At 45.2% G+C, this 18,848-nt stretch overlaps 2 protein-coding genes across 8 annotated transcripts in view; one reads left to right on the top strand and one right to left on the bottom strand.

Annotated features, from left to right (window-relative positions):
• LOC138917601 (uncharacterized) overlaps nt 1-13,815 on the top strand; it is a 101,273-nt gene extending 87,458 nt beyond the window's left edge. Inside the window, exons 4-7 of the mRNA XM_070234700.1 lie at nt 978-1,043; nt 3,972-4,008; nt 10,024-10,185; nt 11,511-13,815. Of these exons, the coding sequence (XP_070090801.1) occupies nt 978-1,043; nt 3,972-4,008; nt 10,024-10,185; nt 11,511-11,527 (282 nt within the window). The 3' untranslated portion in view covers nt 11,528-13,815. The remainder of the gene's footprint in view (nt 1-977; nt 1,044-3,971; nt 4,009-10,023; nt 10,186-11,510) is intronic.
• A 1,036-nt stretch (nt 13,816-14,851) lies between these two features.
• Nucleotides 14,852-18,848, bottom strand: part of LOC138917394 (disks large-associated protein 5-like) — a 39,629-nt gene continuing 35,632 nt past the window's right edge. For 2 of the 7 annotated variants that reach the window (XM_070233595.1, XM_070233594.1), the window contains 3 exons: nt 18,587-18,803; nt 17,148-17,194; nt 14,852-15,208 (listed from right to left, as the gene is read on the bottom strand). In XM_070233595.1, coding sequence (XP_070089696.1) covers nt 15,164-15,208; nt 17,148-17,194; nt 18,587-18,803 — 309 coding nt within the window. In that variant the 3' untranslated portion in view covers nt 14,852-15,163. Of the gene's footprint in view, nt 15,209-15,852; nt 16,035-17,147; nt 17,198-18,586; nt 18,804-18,848 lie in introns of those variants that run through there. The other 5 variants (XR_011425290.1, XM_070233592.1, XM_070233596.1 and 2 more) reach the window with 5 other exon arrangements.

Here is an 18,848-nt window from a genome sequence, read left to right as displayed (position 1 = left end):
AGGGGTGACTGTGTTCCAATGACTTCAGCAACTAGGGAGCAGTTCCCCTTCCTGTTTTATATTTAGGTCATACAGAATTGCCATCTCCAGCTTCTGATGGGAAAATCATTATTATAAATGATATAATTCTGGCCCAAAGCAGAGCATGGTATTTTACTTAGTTCTTGTGGCCTTATTGCCAGAAAAGTACGAATTTTGTTGGGCTTTATGAAATGTTGAAAATAGGTCATGGATCCTCATAATGATCTTTGGGATTCAGGGACCAACAGTCTCATGTTCTAGACATGTTTTTCCCCCACCAAAAGGAAGGCGTCTATCTTCAGGTCCTTGTTGTTCTGCTGTCAGTGCTGTCGGCCCACTGTTGGCCCCCAGCAGCTGGCCTTTGGGTGGGGAGTAGAGGGGGTACTCCTTGCCGGTTCGTCATTCCCGGACGTTGGAGTTGTTCCTGCTGCTCTTGCTCTTTCTCAGGTTTGATTGTTGTTAGTTTGCTCCTCCTCAGTGAGTACTGGAGCCCGGCTGTCTTTTTCCCTGTCTCCCACTCCCTGTGGATCATTGGAACAACGCTTTTATAGCAGATTGTTTCAGAAGTGGGGAATTAGTGCCTGGCATTCTCAGGTTATCCCATATCATGTCAGATAATTCATCAAATAAATACTGACACATGTTAGTCGATGAAGAATACAAAAAGGTGACCAACACACCATCTCTTCTCCCGAGGAGCTTGCAAATTAAAATAAACCAGGTGTCTCGTTAAATCTCCTTAACTCGTGTGGAATCGCAGTGGGTGGTTTGGGCCTCTCCCCTAGCTAGCACATCACCGTTCTTCACCATGGGTCCCTCTTTTCATGCCGTCTGCCCTAGCAATGGAAGCTATGGAACCAGCGTTCCGTAAATACAGATTTGTCAGACACAGGGACTCAAGAAGCAGAGATCGCAGCCAGAGCCCTCCTAACCACTCACTCTATGCTCCGTTGCAGAAATGGCAGTGGCGGTTCTTTATCCTCTACAAGCACGGCCTCTTGCGCTACGCCTTGGACGAGATGGTGAGTGTCCTCCTCTGCCCACTCCCCGTCTCCCAGCCTTTGCCATGCCCCTCAACTCAGCTTCATCTGCGTCGTCTCTGAGCACAGCAGCTGTGTGCTCTTCGCTTGGGCTTCTGTTTGGGAGCCTGGAATTTTTTAAGAACTTGTGGCAGCTTGTAGAGATGGTCCTTAGAACTCAGACCTTTAGTTTGAGGCATGTGTAGTGGTTGTGGGTGAGAGTAAGTAGTGAGGAAAGAAGGCCCTTCTGTTCAAGGCTGATAGGAAGTGGACTCGGCAGAGCGCTCCTAGGCAGAGAGAAGTGGAGCAGGCTGTGGACCTGTGGGCAGATGGGGGCTGGCTCTGGGCGTGTGTGTGGAAGTTGAGCACACGTGCATTCACGCACTGTAATCCCAGGACTGCCTCTCAGTTCCGTTGCTGTGATTGGTCTCACTCATCCCATTCGGTTTTCAGAGGCCTCCTGGTCATGGGGTCAGTGTTCTTGTGGTCACTAAGCTGTGGCATGCGGGCTCCTTCCTGCCCTGCTGCTTACTTGGTTTGCTTCCTGCATCCTGGGCTGGACTAGTGTTTACTGCTGTTGGTCCAGAGGCAAACCTGAAAACCAAGCAGGTGGAACGTTCTGGCTCTTTCTCCCCCCCCACCCCGCCGCATTTCATCTCCTGACTTTTTCTCTGAAGGAGATTAGTCTCTCCTAACTAATCTGAAGTATGACTGAATTCCAAGCTTTAAAAGGGTTGAAGATGGAAGATTTGATTACCTTTTCCTGTTCTGTTTGAGTGTGTGTGTGTGTGGGTGCATTCACGTGGGCAGCATTTTTCAATTGGGACTGTCCTAAAAAACATAGTCACACCGTGTAAAATAGGTTGACCCCCCCACCCCCCACCCCGACGTCATATCTTTGCTGCAGGGTTGAGAGCAGACTTCTGGAAGTGTGAGCAGAGATGACTGTCCTCTCCAAGGACCTTGTGGACTATTGGGACACCTGGATTTTAGGGGGGTTATTAAAGCTCATATGTGAGTAGGCCATAATTGGGTTGTTTCCACACTTGGGTCCTAATCTTTGTGATATGTTGCTTTCTCTGTTTTGTTTCTGGGATGAGTTAATGGGTATGATATCTAGGTATGGAATTAGTAGGTATGATACTCAGTTCTATATCGACTATCACCTCATTGGCTCCTTCTTAAAAAGAATTTTCTTCCTCATTCTTCCTGGTGAGACTATTTCTACAACATGGATGGGCCACAGAGAGTTTTTGCCCTGGAAACACCTGTGGTCTAGAGTAGTTTGAGATGACTGGGTTGAAAGTGAGTGCCTATGGGGTGCTAGAATTCCTAGAGGTGGGAGCAGGCAACTGCTGTGCTTGGACCCTCAGTTCCTTTCGGGGAGGAAGCAGGCCTGGAGGCAGACCCAGCGCTGCCTCTCTGTATTCTCCCCACTTGGCCATCCGTCATGTGAGCAGTAGTCTTGGGGTGGGAGCTGGGCTCCTATGAACCTTGAGGTTTCCTTTGTCCTCCCTGTGCCTGGCTGACCCATTCTGAAGTCCCACAGAGACTTACAATAGAGAAGGGGCCCCCAAGTTGACTGGATTGCATCCAGGCTGGGCTGAGCCATGAACCATTCCGAAAAACAGAGTTGCTTGGACTTATCCTTGGAGACTGATTATTCTGGTTAGGAAATCTTTCTCTAGGTCTAACTGGAGTCCAGCGCAATCCATTATTCCCTTCAGCTCAGTTGCACAAGCACAAAGATGGTCGCTCTTGGGGACGCCTTTGTGTCGGCACATGCTGCATCCGAGAGCCACTCCAAAATGATGGAGGCTGCTGAGCTGTGAGTAGGGACACTTGCAGTACACCGTGGTCTCCCAGCAACCTGAGTGTTGGTTGGGTATTATTTCATGTGCTGCTAGAGCAGAGGTGGGACTGTGCCAGCGACGTGGGAAGAGAAAGAAGTCCTAGGAAAAACTGGGACTGCAGAGAGCACATTGGTGGGGGATGCCTAGGATTGAGAGTTTTGGGAGTCCCCCTTTCTGGGAGATGACTTTGGAGCTGAAGAGACTGAATTGGTGAGCCAGTTAGTACTAATCTGCCCAAATTGGGCGGTGCAGATACCCTGAACCTGCAGGGAAGGAAGTGGCATTATTTCTTTGAGTGAAAGAAACAGTGGCAGTTGCATTGAAATACCTTTAAAACAGCGTTTCAGGCATGTGAGGGTTTTCCCTCTTGTGCTAGGAAGGTCCTGTGAGGAAAGTTGCAAGGAAGCATCTGGGCTGCACTTGAAGAGAGGCTAGGTGAAGGAGGCAGTCAGATACCAGCTGCCCAGTGGCCAGTGTTAATGGCCATTGCTGTAGTGCTTGTGGGCAGGCTCCTTCTTGCAGGGACTGGAGGGGCCTTTGCCGCGCCAGTGCTCGGCATCAGGCCTTGTTCTTCATGGCCACTCCCTGGATGAGCACAGTCCAGAATCCTGGAGCTCCAACCCCGCGGTCAGCTCTCCTAAAGCCTAGACTCCCGCCTTGGCCTGGCCAGCAGAGTCCTGAGACCCGGAGCAGGAGAACTTTTCAGGCAGGCTTGTGTGTGAACTGAATTCCAGCCATGCTGGAGGATTTCTCTTTGAGTGCCCAGAAGTAGAAACATGATCCTCAACTGGGGATGTTGTGCCTCCCAGGGCCACCTGCTAATGTCTGGCGTCCTCTTTGGTTTTCACAACTGCACAGTGGTGGAGGGGGTTGCTACTGACACCTAGTGGGTCGAGGCCAGGGACGCTCTTAAACATGCTGCAATGCACAGGACAGCTACTCACAACCCAGAAAGATCCAGCCCCAAATGACAGCAGTGCCAAGGCTGAGAACCCTGCGTGATCTGGTCAGTGGCTTAAATTATTTTTATTTTTAAAAATTAAAATATGTTTGACTTGCTATCGCCCGTTCTTAACAGGTGTGGAAGGATTCACCGTCAGATTTCTGGGAGAGAGGTGGGTGATGGGGCAGGGTTAGCCTGTTGGCTGGTGTGCTAAGTGCCTGGTGTGGAATGGGGGTGGGCCTATTCCTGGCATGGAGGGGTTTCTCTGGGCTGTCCCTGCACATCCGGGTGACCACAGGGCTAGCAGAACTGCTTATGTGTGCTTTTACCCAGGGAGCATGTAGGTACCACTCACGTCCCTTGGCATGCTCAGACCACCATGCCTATATAATGGCCCCATCTTGGGTTTGGTCTCCGAGGGCAGCAGCTCTGAGCAGTCTGTAGCTACTGCTGATCCTACCTCTGGTGACAAGCTTAGCTCCAGCCCTCCCCCTTCCCAACCCACTCATCCCTCTTGAGCTGATCTACTGCAGTAATAAATTGTAAGATTTTGTGGCTGGGCTGTTCCCTTAACGCTTAGTTATAATCTGTTTCAAATTGTTGCTTGACTTTTGTACAATGTTACTATTTGTTTTCATTTTATTTGTTTAAATGTTGTCTTACTAACTAGTTTGTGACTTCTTTTCATTGTTGGGCCCTCTGATAGTTCTTGGTATTTCTCTGCGTTGTCTGGGCTGGGCTTGGGTGGCACAAACCTAGTAAGTATTTGTTGAATTGAACTACTCAACTTTGTAAATGCATTGCTGCAGAATTTCTGCGTTCATTGTGGGGTGAAGGTGGGACCTGGGATGCTTCTGGAAGAGAGGTTAGGTGCGTCACATGTTGCATCTCTTAGTGGTTCCTCAGCTGAAGGGAGAGTGACCTCCAGAGGGTTCCAGAGAGCAGAGTGGGGAAGGTTGTCTTTGCAGGGCTGCCCCACCACCCACCGGCCTGGCTGGGACTGAGCGAGGGTCAAGGTGGTTGTCAGAAGGCCCTGGAGGAGGAGCAGGACTGCAGTCCCTGGGGTGGTGCCTGCTGCAAGGGCTGCTTCGAGAGGCCTTTCTGCCTGGGGACTTCTGCTAGGTCTGGGGCCTTCAGGCCTAGTGTGGCTCCAAGGGCTGACTGTTGCCTTTCTCTTCCAGGAGGCTCTGAGATGGGACTAACCTTTGGAAGTCACTTTTCCTTTTTTGGGAAATTTCTTTCTCAATACACCCACATACCCTGTAACTGGTGGGTGTGGAGAAGAGGCAAATTCCCAAAAAAGGAAATTTCCTAAATGCAAGTTGAGGTGAGGTGGGCTCAGGGCAGCCTCACAGACAAGTGGGAGCCTGAGGAATTTGGCTGGGCCTCTGGTTCTTCAGGAGTGGATGGAGTGAAGAATCTAGAAACCCAAACTGCTGCCTCTCTCCTCTTCTGTTTCTCCCCCTGTAATTTGCCCACTGTGCCAAATTCTGCCACTTCTCTTTGAGCTTTTGGGGGCTGATGTAAAGCTAAGGTCTTAGTGGTCAGAGCCCAAAGGCCACTAGAAGGCTTTCCTGGAGAAGCACCAAGTCCAGAGGGGAAACAGGGCCTCAAGTTTCAGGTGGAGCACGCTGGGCTTAAGGCTCCGAGGCTCCACAGGGGGCTGCCCCTGATGCGCTCTGCGCAGCCTGGTCTCTTGCTTTCATGTTCTTTTCCTTTTCCTTCCTGGAAGCCAGGCAAAAAGCTGGTCTAAGGTGTGTTTTTTCAAAAGAATTCTGGTAAAATATATGTAGCAAAATTTATCATCTTAACCATTTTTAAGTGTACAATTCTGTGGCATTGAGCACATTCACACTGCTGTGCAGTGTCCATCTGCAGAACCGGAACTCTGTCCCCATTCACTGCTGAGTCCCCAGCATCTCTCCCCCAGCCCCTGGCAACCACCATTCATTCTACTTTCTGTCTCTATGAATTTGACAACTCTAGGGTCCTTTATAAGTGGCATCATACAGTGTTTGTCCTTCTGTGTCTGGCTCATGTCACTTAGCATTATGTCTTCAAGGGTGATTCGTCTTGGAGCATGTGTCAGAATCTTCCCTTTTGATAAGTTGTGCTGGATCTAATACTCTCGAGCCCTGCCTGCTCTGAAACACACTGACCCTTGTCTCTCTCACGTGGAAACTGGAGAGGTTGTACCCTTGCTTCCGAGGCAGGTGTGTGGTACTGAGGGCTGCCCTTGACTCTGTGAGGCTTCTCTCCCTCCTCTGCCTTGGGAGTCAGGACAGACGAGAGCTGCACGATTTTGTCGGGGCCGTGCTGCCAAGGACCTTAGCTCAGTTCACATCTTCATACATAATAGGGAAAACACTTTTAGCTCTTGGCTGCGTGCCTGTTTGGAGGCGACTGTGGGTTTGTCCGCCCCAAAGTATGTGAAGGTCCAGCTAGAGAAGTTCCTCTGGTGTCTGTGCTCACAGGTAAAGCACGGGCTCGGTCTGCGTGCTCTTCAGAGGATGCCGAGTATTAGCCATTGGGATTCTGGCTCCTTCGGGGTTTGCTTCCTGCAGGAGGGAATCCCTGAGGTTACTTTGATCTTAGGACCTTTGTCCACTTCGTGCTTGATGGATTTCAGCTACTTCTGGTGTTGTGTCAGCCCTGAGTAGCACACAGGTGCCCAGGGCCCTAGGAGTGTGTGGAGGAGGGACAACACGGCTCAGCTTGACTGCCTCCAGGAGCCGTCTTTGAGACTTTCTCCTCCTGTGCAGCCAAGCCCTCCATCCCCCATGTCATCGTTCTGCAGACATACCCCTGCGTAAGAATATCCTGAGGGCAAGGCCCAGGTATCCAGTTTAAATAGCCACTCCCTGTGATTTTCAGGAAGCACCAGCATTTGAGAAGCCCTGCTTTAAGCTCTGGTTTTCTTTCCCCCGTGCAGGCTGATGTGTCTGATTCATTGGTAGCCAGGGTGGCACGCTCTCCAAAACCGGGATTCGCATGCTCTTCAAGGCAGTGGGTGGTTGGGGAGTCACAAAGTCTTCTGGGAGGAAATAAGGGCGTTGGCCACCTTCCTGCTTGTCATGGAGATTGGGGAGGAGCCGCGTGCTCTGCCCGGTGCTCTGTGTTGGCTCTTCAGGCACGATCTCTAATGGGGTCCTCGCAATGACATTGCTTGATAGATATTATGTCCATTTCACAGGTGAAGGAACTGAGGCAGAGAGATCGTGGGGTCGCTCAACTTATGAGTGACGGAACTGGGATTTGTAAACAGGCGAGATGCCTTCTAGGAGAATGATGGTGTCTTTTCCCCCAGTGGTCCCGTCCTTCACTGTGTCTAGTGATGGCCCAGCCAGCCAGCATCTGCTGCATGCGTGCAGGAGGGGAATGGTGCTGGCAGAGGGCCATGCTGGGCTCTTGGCATCCTGCCCGCCACCCAGCTTTGTCTGTAGCCGCAAACTGGCAGCTACAGTAGTTTTCCTTATGTCTTAAATCTCGTTGAACTAAATTAACTTCAGGCTCGCAGTCTGGGTGTATGAACATATAGTCAGAGGTGTGTAGAAATCAGAACAATAAGGAGTCCTGTGCCTGTCTGAGAGGCAGAGAAATTTCCTCAGTCATGGGGAACTTTCATGTTCAAAGAATCAGGGTGGGATGGGGAAGCATAGAAGATGTTTTACGGATTAGTCTCAGGTTTTCAGAATTACTTTTAAATTGGTTGTGTGTCTGGCCTTGCTCTGGGCTTTGTGCTCTTCCACAGGGTTTCAGCCTCCAGGTGCCAGAGCCCGAGGAGTGTCGAGAGAGAGCGCTGGTTTGAGAGTCCAGTAAACGTGGATTTTAAGCCTATTCCTCTGTTTCTGGCCAAGCGGCCTTGAGCCTGGCCCCTTTCCTGCCTGTTTTCCCTCAACAGGAATCTCATGGGATGATTGTCAGTCCCACAGTCATCTGCATTTCCTTCTTCCCCCTCTGCTCAGCTGCTCTCTCCAGTCCTGTGCTTGCTGTGGTAGTAATGGGAGTTTTAAAAATAACCCTGGACTCGACAGTGTTTTCTTCCGTATGCTAGCCCCGAGAGCAGTGTGGGGCTGTTGAAGAGGGACATGAACCCTTGAGGCCCTCAGATGAGCCTGTGCCTCCGAGGTTTCTGGGTGCTGTCAGACACAGGCTGGAAACCCTCTGTCTTTAAGGGGGATTCTGCACAGAGCTTAATACAAGTTTTAAAACTGATACAATCTGGTGCTACTTTAGTTGAACCCCTCCTTCACACGTACAGCCCTACCCAAGCTGTAGTGAAGAATATGCCCTGACTGGACGGACCTCCTTCTGCAGCTGAATTATCTAGGTGCCTGAAGTGCTGTCCATGTGCCTGCGTGGGCAAGGCACCTCTTCTTGTGTCAACCATTTAGTTAACTTATTTTTGCAAAATAATAAACTTATTTTTTAAACGTTTTCCAGTGTTGGCTGATACATGAATAACACCCATCTTTCTAGGTAAACTCTGAGGCCTATGTCTCAGAGCTGATGTTTTTGAAGAAAAGTGGAGAGTAGCTGGGAGGCAGGAAGGGGGCCACTGGCCACTCGGTGGGCTGGGCCCGTGTGCTGGCTGTCAGCGATGGCACCGCCAGGGAGTGTTGAGGAATCAGGGACCACCAGGGGTGCTGAGAAGGTGATTCAGGGTGTTGAGGTGTTTCACCCCCGCCTGCTTTGGTTTTCTGCACACAGGGGCCTTAGATGAGTCTGTTAGCTCATCGTAGCTTAATCGTGACAATTAACCATAGTTCTCACCTCTTTGGGAAGAATGTTGTAACAACTAATTCCTCCATGACTCTTAAGTATGTGAAGATAAAATATCTGAAATATATGTTATGGATGCAAGGGCTTCCTTGGCTGGAAGATCAGATACTGATGCAGTCCTGGGGGAGTCGGAGGTAATCTCTTGAAGGCGGTGGGAGTGGATGACAGGATGAGGGCTGGGTGCTGAGGGGCCCTGAGCTTCCTGCAGGCCACTTTGCCTTAGAGCATCTTTGGGCCAACTGTAAGGTATTTTGAAATGTTATAAAGTCGCTGAGCCAAGGCATGGCAAAGGTGAACCAGGTGGGATTGGGAACTCTTCGCAACTGGCAGCGGAATCCTGTTGTCTAAAGTTCGAGGGTCAGCAGTGAAGCAAGTGGTTAAGGTGGTCTAAACTGAAAAAGCTATTGCTTGGTCCTGCAAATTCTATGTGAGGAATTACATGAAAAAAAGAACACTGAAGGCGGTAGAGATGACAGTATCTTGCTTTTCATTGCAGAGGAAATATAGGCATTGGATATTCAGTGAAATACAAATTCTATTGCCATTTGGCTCTCTTCGTCCTTTCCCTGTGAATTTAATCATTGGAAGATACAGTGTGGTGTATGTGTCCATTACTGGGTGAATCAAAATATACAGAGAATCATTGTTAAAAGGTCTAGAGTGCAGACGTTGCTTTAAAACCAGAGCACCTGCTGATTCTGATGTCAGTGCTCTATGGGGTTCGCTGAGACACTGAGGGAAAGAGTTAGTGCTTCGACAGCCAGGACTTGTGTTTGCCTTGACATCCAAGTACAAGAACTTGGGTCAAAAAGCCAAGCAGCACTTTTGTTAGTTCCACCTCACATCATGGAATGTTTATCACATTTATTGTCACGACTTTACAACTTAGCATCAGAATACTGAACTTTAACGACGTTGTCTAGTTCTGGCTGTGTCAGGACTCGGCTTTTGGTTAACTATTAGGAAGCCAAGTATTTGAAAGCTCTTATTTGTGTGACCAGTTTGCCGTTAATAGGTATTAAAAGCAGGCTGGCAGGACAGGAAGGAGGTAACCGTTATTCTCTGCAAAGTAAAGCATAAAGTGCCCTCAAAGTGGCCCTAAACCTCTGTGAGAAAACCTTGAGGAGCTTTCATGGGTAGAGGCAGTAAAGAGGGAATGACAGCTGACTAGAATGACGTGACCAAGACAACGAGGCAAAAAACTCAGCACGTTGTCTTGCTTCCTTTGAGATGCTTCTGTGTTACATCCAGTCCTTGGCCTAATGTACGTCCAGTGTGTTTTCTGTTTAGAAAATCATCCTGTATTTATACAATGAGTTGCTTTTTAGAAAATTGCATGTTCTTCACTTGATACAAATGCACAGCTTGAATCATTTTACTAACTCTGGTCTTTGGTTTAAAACAGGCTTGGTTGAGATTTCAAGAGAGGGCATGATGTCGCCTTCCACTTTAACCCGCGCTTCAGTGAGAACAACAGGAGAGTCATTGTTTGCATTACAAAGCTGGATAAAATCTGGGAAAAGGAAGAAAGACAGGCAGTTTTCCCATTTGAAAGTGGTAAACCAAAGTAAGTTATTGCTACTATGAGATATTGAAAATGTCTGTTGCTCATGGGACTCGCTCGAAACCACAATGCACTTGAAATGAATTTTCATCAGCTCTCCTGAGACACCTAACTAGGACATCTCCTCCCCATCCCAGGGGACCAGGCACTGCAGGCTGGAACAGGGCCAGGAGTGGCTGTCGTGCTTGCGGCCACCACTCTGAGTTTAAGCTCTTCTGGAAATGAGAAAAATATCATCCTTAATAAAAAAAGGCAGAAAGTCTTTACGGTGCAGTTGGACTAAAACTCGCTTCCTTAAATCAACATAGTTGGCACGGCAGTCAAAACTAAAATCTTTTTTTTAATTCTAAAATGAATACATGCCTGTTTTATGAAAAAAATTATACATTTTCAAAGTGGCTAAAAAGTCCTCCATCCTTCATCCCTTCCACCATCCTCACAAAAGTTGCAACTTGGTGAATATCTTTCCAGTATTGTCTACGACACACAGCACACTTTCTGTTTTTAAGTGCTGCTTCAAGAAATATTTCCTAGGCCCTCCCTGTTGGGCCGTGGTTGGCTGTAGAGTGGACAAAAAAACAGCTCGACTGTAAGCTCCTCGAGGGCAGGGAGCGGAGGGACCCTATTCTATATCTGGTGGACGTCTTTTCCTCCTGAACATTGTTACCCAATGGTATGTCATTGTTTATATATGTGATAATTCAACCGGTACTCTATTGATGAAAATTCGGAATATGGAAAATTCCAAACAAATAAAACCTGGGAAGGTTAATTTATTTATTTTACTGAAATACTGTAATAACTATCCTTATAAATCTTTGCTCCCTAGAAGAACAATTTTATTCAAAGAATAGACATGTTTAAAATGTAGAGAAGACATTGCCAAAGTGCTCCTTCTGAAGGATGTGAGGATTAACACATCCACGAGCTCCTGGAAGAGTGTGTTTTCCCTGCTCTTGCCCAAACTGGTTATTACAGAGCTTCATGACATTTGCCACTCTATTAAGGATGTCCTACTTTTGTGTTTATTTTTTACTTTTATTTGTTTTAGACCATAAAAAAACTTTGTTTTAATGTAAACTTTATGTTTTTATTAATGTTTTCCTTTATGGCTTCAACTATATATTTTTTCTAACAATTTTATCATTTTCTTTTGTGTAAATCTTTAAATAATCTAGAGTTGATTTTTGCTGTAAAGTTACTCTTTCTGCACTTTAGTCAGTTCCACAAATGATCTTAAAGATGGAACATCGGGCATCCTGAGCTCAGGCAGACTGGTTTTGAAATTAGTGGGCATTTCTAACAGTTCTGCGTATGTGCCATTTCAGATACAAGTGCTGGTTGAAGCTCACCACTTCAAGGTTGCAGTCAGAGATGCTCACTTATTGCAGTACAATCATCGGAAGAGAAATCTCAGAGAAGTCAGCAAACTGTGAATTTCTGGTGACATAAATTTCACCAGTGCTTTGCACACTATGATATAATCTTAAAGGGGCAGATGCTTTTTAAAAAAATGAAATTGAATGTAAACTTTGCACATTTAAAGGGTTTATGTACACTATGAGTGAAAAGTTTTACCTCTATTCATCAATGTCCTACTTGTAAATCATCCATTTACTAAATACTGTAAGAGTTACCTGTCTTCATATGTCATTTAATCATATGTGCATTGATTTTCAATAATGCACAATGGAAAAAGAAATATGTAGCAATATTAATACGGTGTTGGAGTCTCCCAAAGCTTTCTATACTTCCTAAAATATTTTTTAAGACAAGAAATAGAAGTAAATACTATCCCAAAATTAACCTCTCTCTTTCTGGGTTTCATAAAAAACAGGAGATGCCACAAGGAAATCATTCTCCCATTTTCTTACTTCAGGAAATAAAATATATTCAGGAGATGAGAAAAGCAGAAAGAGTTTACCCATAGATGACCCTTGACCCATAGGCAATTACTGTTAGCATTCTATTTCTTTTGACTCCTTTTAAATCCTATTTTGTCTCTAAACTATACTTCACTGCTTTCAAATCAGTATTGGAGACCGACATGAGACTATCTCCCCATAGGTTTTCTTGGTTTTTATGAAATCTCTAAATTTGTAGAGGGGAAAAAAAATCATTTCTTAATTAAACGTATATCAGATTCAAAAGTTTAATAGTTCCCATTGTCAACATTCTTAACTATGCCTTTCTGCCCTTCCTTTCTCCCAGCAAGCCCAAAGAATAATAAAATTTCAAAACTAGGTTGTGGTCACACGACTTCATTTTATAGAAAACCAAAATATTATTGTATCTATTATTGTCTCTACAATACCATCTTCTCAAGTACTTTAAATTGCTCATCGTCACAGGCTGGTTTCCCCGGGAAGCAAAGAGATCAGAATGCAAGTGGTTTATGAGGGAGCGCTCTTGTGATCAACTGCTATAGGGACAAGATGGTACAGGATTGGGCAGAGGAGGACATGGGGCGTGGATGCCTCAGCCCACCCTACAGGGGAGCTGAAGCTGGGATGATCCTTTAGAGTAGTCAAGAGGGGGACAGGTCCTTATAGCTGAACTCTAGTCAACAAGTACCGGCCACCTGGGAAACAGGGCGGAAACGTGGGTGAAGGGTCTGTCTTCACCTGAGGCCGTTCTCACATGGGATGATAACTGACTGCGGGCTGTCTGCGCTTCCGATGACTAGAGGAGTTCATTCCTCAGTCCTTCAGAGGGATTGGGCGGCGCATCACAGTACAGTGTAAAAAGTACATAAATCCCTTAACCTAACATCTGGTCTGGACCGCCCTTCTCCTATGGTTAAATGGAAGAACATAAGCTTTGGAGAAAAGAGGGAACTATGTTTACACAAAATAACTCCTCTGAGCCTCGGTTCCTTTGTCTATAAAATGGGCAGTATAGTACATCTTTTGTAGGGTTACTGTGGTTGCTAAATATTGTTTGCAAAGGGGTCGTCATGTAGTAGGTCTTCAATAAATGGAAATGCCCTTTCTTTTTGATTTTGGAAAGGCTCTTGTTCTACTCAAGCAGTTTCCTTCCATTTGGTCTTTAAAGAGTTTTCTCATGCCTCATGATTCTAGAGTCCAATAGCCCAGGAACACTCTTTCTAGTTGTAGGAGACACTGATGGCTGCCTTCCCATTTATTCCCCGTTTCCTATCCCCTACTGACTCCTATTGATCTGCAGATGGGCAAGTGGCATCAGTTGGCCCAACCAAAGGGAAAGGCAAAGCTCTGCTGACCACCCACAGCCATCTTATGACCCTGAAAGGACCCCGCCTTGGAGAAGCCGACACCGAGGGTGACCAAGTGAACTGCGAACCGAATGTGGACCTTGATGCCATCACTGAGCTGTTGATACTTAAGTGCCTCGAATCATCCTGATGACTTATTGTTAAGCCAGTTTGAGTTCACTTTACTGCTACTTAACAGCCAAAAGCTTTCTGAACGATTCAGTAGTAGATCTTATTAAACCTACCACAGAGAAAAACCTTGCTTACAGACTCTGTCTTACTCTCATCTACTTTATCCTCGAGGGCAAATATTATCTTATGTTGCATATTGTTACTTTGTACTCACCTCTTTTACATGTTCCTGGCTCTGCACCCTTAGTAAACCCTAACTTCTATATATATTTCTTTGTTCTGCACGTCTTGCTTGAATTATTCATTGACAAACTTAGTGATTAAAAGCTACCTTAATCTCGGGTAAGACTAGGCATTCTGGGAACATTCCTCACACAGCCTCCCAACTGCTCACATGGACTTGATAATAAACACCGTCTCCCCTACAAGCCGAACACACCTTCCTTTGACAACAGAAGTGGATGCGTTTTCTTTTCTTGTTTGCAAACCCCTAATCTTGAGGGGTTATCCATCAAGTTCCTGCTTGTTTGGTCAACACCTCCAACCCTCAGCCCATTTGCTGACACAAACAACTGGACCCAGGTCTGATCACAAGCTTCAGCTACTCCGAGTCTTCTTGGTGCTCCGTTATTCTGACGGTCCTGCCTTCTACAATCTCATAGGTGAGTCTTATAAAAGAACATTTCAAACCCATCGTGATTGATATAATTCTCTTCAGAGGAAGAAGGCATTTCCTTCAAAGGTTGTCAGTTATGTCAAAGGAAAAAGGCAAAACTTTAATGGGCACCTCTAATAATTTGACCATTTGAAACAGCAGCATGTAAACTGAGTTCAGAATCCAGATAGCTCATCTAAAGAAACGCAGTACACCTGGGAAATGCAGCCTGCAAAGCTGCTCAACACCAGCAAATTTAAGAGTTCAAACTAAGAATAGCGTATGAAAGGATGTAAATATTCCTGTCAAAGTTTAACATATTTTGATTAAACTGAAGAATGTTCATAAGCTGTGAATATACTTAGCTTAAAGTTTTGTTTTTTTTTTTTAAAGATTGTCAACAGTTATCTCAGTTGCCAATGTTTTTTTCTTCTTTTGCTCTTTCTCCCCAAATCCCCCTGTTACATAGTTGTATATTTTTAGTTGTGGTCCTTCTAGTTGTGGCACATGGGACACCACCTCAGCGTGGCTTGATGAGCGGTGCCATGTCCAAACGAGTGAAACCCTGGGCCACCGCAGAGTAGTGCACGAACTTAACCCCTCGGCCATGGGGCCGGCCCTAAGCTTAAAACATTTTAAACAAGAGAGGCTAGGCACAGTGCATTTTTTATTCTGCATAAAGTAAAAAATATCCCCACTTCCCCTGAAAAACAGTGTCATATCTAAAACACATGATAGTAAATATTAACAATTAAGATGTTACATAACACTATATACATGAACATGAATCCATATTCTTTAACTTTTCAGTATTCGAAGAATACACTGCAGCATGGAGATTATGACAAAAATGTTTTGCTTTTACTAATTCACAGTTCTTCTGGTTGATTTACATTAGGAGGCATTCGAGGTGAAAAGGCACTTAAGCCCCCACCAAAGGAAGCGTGCCTGGCGTGGTCCTGTCACTTCTCCACCTGCGTGAAGGGATCACTGCACCCCGGGCGTGGCTAGAGAACAAAGTCAGAGAAGTCACTAAAGTAACATTCAAGTTTCACCAACTTAGTCTGCAACATTGCAAGTTAATAGTGGATTAATTAATAACATAACATTTTTGTACCTAATAAAATTATTAACATAATGATTATGCTACTTTCTAGCAGATATAATGTCAAAACTATAGCTTTTTTCATTGAAAGGGTGACTAACATGTAAATAGACTCAGCAGCACATGCAGAATGAATAAAACTGAGGCCACATCTTAAGCCACTTATGTAGAGTCCACAAATCCTAACCCATAGAGCCGCACTTAATATGCCTTTTACTAGTCGGATCCTGTGGGATCCTTTCCTCTGTTCCCCCTCAAGCCCCAGTTCAGGCTCAAATGATGCCATGGAGCAAGTCATAATTTGGGTGTGAAATGGACAGGGGGGACCAACAAAAAATATATCAAAAAATCAAAATTCTAATATATACAGAAGTAGAAAAGAATTCACAAGGAGAGTAAATTATAAGGTACTAAGATTTATCAGCAAGATAATGTATAGATAACTGTGAAGTACTTGTAATCATATTACTAATATATGAAAAACAGAATATTGTGATTCATTAGCTTCCAGATTTACTTATAAGATCATATATTATCAGAACCTACCATTCTGAGTTCAGCTCTAGGAACAAGATGAAGTCAAGTTTCTATAAATGGGCCTTATGCCGAAATGCCTGACCCTCTGGTCTCAGCCTGCGATTAAAGGCAGCTGGAACCAAGAAGGACCAGAGTGTGGGTCACAGTAACACACTTCTTTCTGCCCCGGAGACACCAGGCCACCCAGAAGCCTGAAAACCAAGAAGGCATCTTTGAGAGCCAATGAAAGCCAAGATAACAGAGGTCCTGAAGGAACTGGTGGCTTCAGGAAGCCAAGCATTGGCCAGGCTTCATGAGGTTAACAACAGCTGCTGCTGTTTGATCCCACACTTGCCATAATGAATTGTTTACATTCTGAAATCAAAGATCAACAAACCAAGGCCATTCCCTGAGCCATTTTAGCAATTGCCCTGGAAAATTTCAAGGTAAGGCTGTACACCAGAGTTTCAGCCGGGCTACACATTAAAATGACCTGGCACAGGTCTACCCCAGATCGCTGAACTACAACCACGTGGAAGGGCAGAAAGCCAGGGCAGCAAACACTCAGTGGGCAAGAGAGCACTGCTGCATCGTGCCCGTGCCAGTGGCCCTGAACACGAGGCAGACGCTCTGCCTGAGACAGGCCCAGGGTGGATCAGGGAAATGGAGCCCTGAAGTTACAACATGCTTTAGGAACATAACACATTCATATCCCTCTCCTCATAAGAGATTAAACGTGTGCAGCTGTGCCTGGACATGAGGCAACACGGGAGAGACGAGAGCGTCCACGGGAAGGCTGCCCAGAGGGCTGATGCTGGAGCTGGAGTTAGAGGCAAGAGGTCACCAAAAGTAAAGGCTGGGGGCTTCCAAATAAAATGGAACATAATTAGAGTAATCTAAGCAAATTAGAACGAAAACAGCCAGTGACACCTGAAGCTAGGCTAGACATCGTGTCCCCAAGCACATGCTTCAGATGGGTGGAAACCTTGCCTTACACTTTCCTGCATCACTTAGAAACACCTGCATAACCCGGGCCACATGTTCGATATTCATGTACTCAACCGACTTGTCACAGCACATTTGACACATGAGTCACATAAGGAAATACACCTTCAGAGCTTAATACTAAAACAAACTATATTTTAAAGTATGTAAACACGAAATTTTGTTCCCATTTTGATAAAAATGAATAACAAATGGATTTCAGAGTAAAAAAATAAGATGTAAATTTTAAACTGCATTTCAATTAAAAACTGAGTAATATTCATTTTATAAAACAAGTCTAGAATATAAAAGAACTTTTCAGATTAAGTTGGAAAACTTACTGAATCAAGAAGATGGCATTCAGTCATGAGATTTTTATTATCAAATACTGCTGAAAAAAAAGAATTTTTAACTTTTTAAATATTCTCACAGTCAAGGGTTATTAGAAATGGACAAAGCTTTGAAAGATATGAGAAGTTCCATATATCAAATGCTAAGACAAAAATATAGGTCATCTTATGCTATAACAGTTTTTCAAAATTCTCATCCTTTATTTCAGCATAAAAAGGGACTTCTCCAAGCAAATCTCATTCTTGTAACATTAAAGGTGCCCAAAAGAATCTCAATGAAGAACCCAGCTGGGGAACATGAAATGTCCGGCCAAGGTGATGTTCATTTTGCGTTAGGCACCAGCCAGAAGAGCACCACAGAGCAGCAGAAGAGAGGAGGCAGAACTATCACACGCTATATTATAACAGAAACGCAAGAGCCCTTTCCTAATGCATGACAATCACAACAAAGTAGGTAGGAGTAGGCATTAGGGAAGAAAAATTGGTCATTTGGAAGAAAGGTTTGACGATGTGTGTTGAAAAGGAGGAGAACTAATAAAACTTTAGGGAATTTCTCTAATTCTGAGTCTTCACAAACAATGAAGGATCCCAAATAGTTTGGTCTAATGTAAAATGCTACTTATATCCAACATGGATTAGTATCTGCTGTTGATTTTTTTTTTTTTTTCTTTTTTTGGTGAGGAAGATGGCCGCTGAGCCAACATCTGTGGCAATCTTCCTCCATTTTGTATATGGGATACCACTGCAGCATGGCTTGATGAACAGTGTGTAGGTCCGTGCCCAGGTTTCAAACCTGCAAACCCTGGGCCACCGAAGCATAGTGCAGAAGCCCAGCCACTATGCCACCAGGAAGGCCCAGCCCCTGTTGTTGATTTTTAATAGGTCTACCACAACCGGGGTCTACCTCAGCTGATTTCCTTGGAATATTTTGAAATTAGCACATTTACTGTTTCAAAAGTTCTGGGCAAAAGTTTTGATACAAATGAAAATAAAACCAAACCCAACTTCCATAAGCATCATTTTTTAAGCACAGCCAGAGAAGTGTGATGGTTTGGTGCCTAAGCTTCCTTTGCATCTGAAATTCTCATCCAGCCTGGCACCAACCTGAAGGAAATCACCTCACTCCTCATCATCTCCCTTCCCTCTTGGGACCTGTGACCTTTCTCCCAGGACCATGGGGTTAGGGGCTAATAACAGAAGTGAAGTCACTTAGCAAACACAGAAAAGCAACTTCAGGAGATTTGTCACTTCAAGTAATCTAATCCCATCCATCAAATGAAATCTGCAAGTGTTTGGGGGTGAGGATGTCATCTATTTTCCAGAAATCACAGACAGCTTATATCACTTCCTGTGAAAATTTTTTCACCTGCTGTACAAGCTCCCATCCAACCCAAATACTTTTCTTAAGCAGTCTCAGCAGAAAAACTAACCTGAGAACGATTTAACGGGACTTTCGATTCTAAAAGATCCAGCGTCAAACATTATATGATCAACTTCCTTCGGCACCGCAGAGCCCACGGCCTCAGCACGCTCTCCCGGCTGCATCCTCTCTCTCACTGCCTTCTTCACAGCAGCGAGGCGACCCCCGTCTGGGATCCCAGCACCATCCTGTTTTGGTTCACTCGCTATACCTGAAACAAATTTGTCCTACAAAGAGAAATTATGACATTTACTAAAGCAACTCGTTACCAC

The sequence above is a fragment of the Equus caballus genome, chromosome 14, assembly GCF_041296265.1.
Source record: "Equus caballus isolate H_3958 breed thoroughbred chromosome 14, TB-T2T, whole genome shotgun sequence".
NCBI lineage: Eukaryota > Metazoa > Chordata > Mammalia > Perissodactyla > Equidae > Equus > Equus caballus.
This window is presented reverse-complemented; position numbering and strand designations above follow the sequence as displayed.